Source organism: Gavialis gangeticus, unplaced genomic scaffold (assembly GCF_001723915.1).
Source record: "Gavialis gangeticus isolate Ggan-Ray unplaced genomic scaffold, GavGan_comp1, whole genome shotgun sequence".
Lineage (NCBI taxonomy): Eukaryota > Metazoa > Chordata > Crocodylia > Gavialidae > Gavialis > Gavialis gangeticus.
The window spans coordinates 5,768,816-5,772,952 of record NW_017729031.1 but is presented as its reverse complement, the minus strand read 5'-3'; the positions used below and the strand labels follow the sequence as shown (position 1 = coordinate 5,772,952).

Genomic DNA, 4,137 nt, shown 5'->3' with positions numbered 1-4,137 from the left:
AGCCTATAGCCCTTGACATTCACCGCCCAATCATGTGTTAAGTCCCACCTTGTTTCATTCAGAGTTAAAGTTCCATTGATTTTGCTCACTTATACCACTATAGGAGCATAAAGGCATAGCAGACACCTGTAACGATGCCTACTCCCAAGAGACAATTCTTCATTCCTCCTTAAAGTGCTTAGAAGTTATATCTGCCCACAGCCTTGAGACCAAGTGTGCTAAAAAACAAACATTAATCCATCAGAAACCCAATACAAAAGTCCATGGCAGTTAAAAGAGCTCAGCACACCACACATTCTAGTCCAAACTCTAGTCCTTTAAAATAATGACTTGCTAAATTTATAGATGACAAGACTACAACAAAGGGATGTGTGGTTGCCACAGGAATACATATGCCATTGGAGCTTTTAAACTTCTTATACTAGTTGTGGACTGGTGTTCTGATGATATATTTTTTAAAAAGCCTGATCCCTGAGCTGGGAAGCTGATCTATAATGGGAGAGTACTAAGTGAATTTACACAGTTGCTGTATTTCCATTAAGGCTTCTGAAGCCTTATTTTGCTTACCTGAGTTCCTGGAGGTGTTGTACCTACAAAAAAAAAAATATCAGAATGAGAAAACAGACAAGTAAATAGACAAGTTATATTCTTCCCCCCATCCCAGCTTACTACAAAAGCGGCTTACTGTAAAAATAAAATAAAATAAAAAAATAAAAGATTTCCAGAAAACTGAAGAAAAGTTATCAACCAGTGACTGCAGTTCAAGCAGATTATCCATATGGATTAACATTGCTGGAACAGTCAGGCTTAGAGACATCCAGTCAAAACTCTTTAGAAAACAGTGTACAGCTGCTAAATGCATCTCCTTGAAGCACTGACTGTTTGAGATGAGGGTATACAATGAGACATGACCTCCCGCAAACGCAACTTCTGCTTATACAGACCCCAATTCAAGGAAGCAAACTATTCAGAGCAGGAAATAAGCGTGGGCTTACCTTCCATTGTGCTTAACTTCCAATGGAGACTCGATGTGCTTAAGTATTTTCCTGAACCAGACCCTTGGAATTTGAAATAAGGACTCCAATGAAATTGACATAGAGGGACAGAAATGTGGATAATCTACTTCAAGAACTACAGTTACTGGTAAGTGACCTTTCTTTCTCCTTCAGTATTTCAACTAAATAACCACTCTTGGAAATTAGCTAGTTCTAAGTCCTTCCTGTAAGTGAGAACTTGGTTAAATTATGGAAGAACTGCTTTCCTGAATTGTGCATCAGTTACATAAGCCAAGTTAAAAGAGTTTTGTATATGCTCAAAGCCCCATGTAGCAATCCTCCTCCTTACCATTATGGACTAAATGTTTGAGGAACAGTTTACAAACAAGTAACTTTGCCTCAGACAATCAATCATTGATTGCATCAGTTTCACTAGTAAATTTAACTCAACTCACAGACAGGCAAACTTCTCTGAAGCAGTCGTTCTCAACCAGAGGATGCAAGGACTTGCCAAAGGTGCTGTGATGTCAGCACCAACACCACTATTGCACAGTAAAATTTTCCCATGAGCTTCTTTTCAGGAGGCATGTCAAAACCAAGCTGAGAAGCAGCAGCAGCAAGGTGCTCCTACTTGCACTACATTATGCAGGCAGGCATGCTGTTTCTGCTGCTGCTTTTCCCAGTTTGACTCTGATTTGCCTCCTGAAAACAAAGGTGTATGGGGAGTTCTACCTGGGAGTGACAGCAGACTGGAAATAAATGCTCCATAATGTAATACAGGCAGGCACGCCTTTCTGCTGCCACCATTTCTCAGTTCAGATATGACATGCCTCCTGAAAACACAAGTATGTGGGACAGAGTTCCATCTGCCCCGTGTTATCTCTATCTCCAGGGGATACTGTGCACAGCTGAACAGGAAAGAGCTGTGGCAAGCGCGTTTGCTCCTACTACAGCCACTTCCCAATCTGGCTCTGCAGGATGTGTGTAGTGCAGCAATGTGGTGAATATAATATGATGATCTAATGAATTACTAATGTACTAATGAATAACAGAATTATAATGTCCATATTATAAATAAGCATATTTTAAAATAATTTTTTAAGTTGAATGCTGTTAATTTTGGAAAAGTTTTGGAGGGGTGCTGTGAGTATAAAAAGGTTGAGAACCACTGCTCTGAAGAATGTGCGCCAATCTGGACATGTGATTATTCAAGGGGCAAGAAAAGAGACATGACTTTAAATGCACTCTGGTCTCAATGTTTAGTACTGTAGGAAAATTCAGGCTGATTGGGTGTCTCAGTAGCAGAATCTAGAACAGAAGACAATACTTGAAGGAGGGAAAAAACACACACACCTCAACACACCACAAGCTAACAATGCCATGAGCTAATTGTTAAATGTGTGAAATAATTCATTTAAGATTAAATGCATTAAAGGAAACAGAAAAGGCATGAAATAAGGTTATTAAGCATATAAAATGGGTGATATTTACAAAAATTTTTTCTATGAAAGATCTCTCTTTTCTGAAATGCGCTAGGAAAGAAAACTAAGAGCTGAACATAATACCCAACTATCCCCCCTTCATTTATATAAACTCTCTACAGCTTCATTTACACCATTTTTGATAACTTAAAACCTTTATTTTCTAGGATACTTAACAGAATTTTGCTTGAAAGGCTTTAAAAATGTAATGGATTGTTGATACATACCTGCTTGCGTATCCATACTATTCACTCCTGGCTGTAAAAACAATCAACAGATTTAAAACACATAACATAATTATATTAAATGCACTAAACATCATACAAATCCAGCGATTCTCATCTAAGGTGCTGTGATGCCCTTAAAATCCCTGGGGTGCCTTAAGATCCTTTCAAGGATGCTGCAGGGTGTCTCACAATGTGAGCATTAAGTATGCAAACATAATTCACGTGATAAATCAAGAGATTTCAAACAGGAATTCACAGGGTTAAAAACATTCTGACTTGGTATGGTCTTTCCATGTCCTTTGCAACAGAAGAATTTGTTATATTATTCTTCTGTAGTCAAAAAAAAGTGAAAATGAGTTGGTATTCTTCGAGGGGTGCCTCGAGTCTAAAAAGGTTAAGAACCACTATATTAATCCATACAAATGCAACAACTCCAGAATCCAAAGACCGTTTTAACTTAAATCTGAATTCTTTCCCCTTTCCACTGTAAGGGAATAATTCTGATAATTCCAGTTCTATAAGAACTAACTAGGGATACACTAAATCGCTTTTCAGAAAAAAGGCAATACATTTACTAATTCAATTCAATGTATTGCCATCCTTCTACACAACAAAAAGCACTCTGCATAGCTGCAAAAGCCATTATCCAACACAGGGTGTTGTATAATACTTTCAGGCTTCATCAATTCAAAAAAGTTTCAGCCCCTGTAAAAGAGAGAGTCTTTAGACACATAACTGGAAGCAATATTTTTTTTTTTAGTTTTAGGTGAATTAAACTTACTGAAACATGTGTACTATACTTCATGTAATCTCCTGATAAAGTTTAACAGCTTCATTTTCTTTAATAGGAATTAACTCAAAATAATCTATCTTGTTTAAGAAATGCATTCATAGTAATAACCTGAAGTTACTCAAGAAGCACTGAACCAAGAAGGAACTGCAGTCCTATGGTTTTCATTTGTTCTACCCTGTGCAAATCAGTCTTGCAACGTTCAGGGCATTTGGGGAAAAAAATAAGATTCTCAATCCATTGGTTACTTTGGTTTACAATATTTATGTTGCAAAGAAATAGTGTTCTCAGTGGATTTCAACTTTTAATTTTGTTGTACTTATAATATGCTCTGAGGAATCCAGGACCTTGATGAGTGAGGTTTTAAAAAATAAGTTTTTACATAAAAATCAGGAGAGGGACAGTATGCTAAACGCTTTTAAGCATTTTTCCTGACTTCACACAACCTCAGGTAAAACCATAACTTGAAGTTTATCATTTATTGGAGTCAATCCTTTGTTGTTTAATTTTTTTAAGGCAGCCTCAACAAGACATAATTAAAGATAAGCAAACCACATTACATGTTAGCACATTCAATAAAAGACACCTCCAGAAAAGAGCAATTAACATTACCCAAGTATTTATTTTACCGAATCTTGCTTCAT

The 4,137-nt window shown here is 37.0% G+C and overlaps 1 protein-coding gene across 3 annotated transcripts in view; it reads right to left on the bottom strand.

Annotated features, from left to right (window-relative positions):
* The window catches only part of PRPF40A (pre-mRNA processing factor 40 homolog A), a 49,429-nt gene that overhangs the window by 34,690 nt on the left and 10,602 nt on the right, over positions 1 to 4,137 (bottom strand). For 2 of the 3 annotated variants that reach the window (XM_019522403.1, XM_019522404.1), the window contains exons 3-5: positions 2,704 to 2,734; positions 996 to 1,058; positions 568 to 590 (exon numbers count right to left, since the gene is read on the bottom strand). In XM_019522403.1, the coding sequence (XP_019377948.1) occupies positions 568 to 590; positions 996 to 1,058; positions 2,704 to 2,734 (117 nt within the window). The remainder of the gene's footprint in view (positions 1 to 567; positions 591 to 995; positions 1,059 to 2,703; positions 2,735 to 4,137) is intronic. The other variant, XM_019522405.1, reaches the window with a different exon arrangement.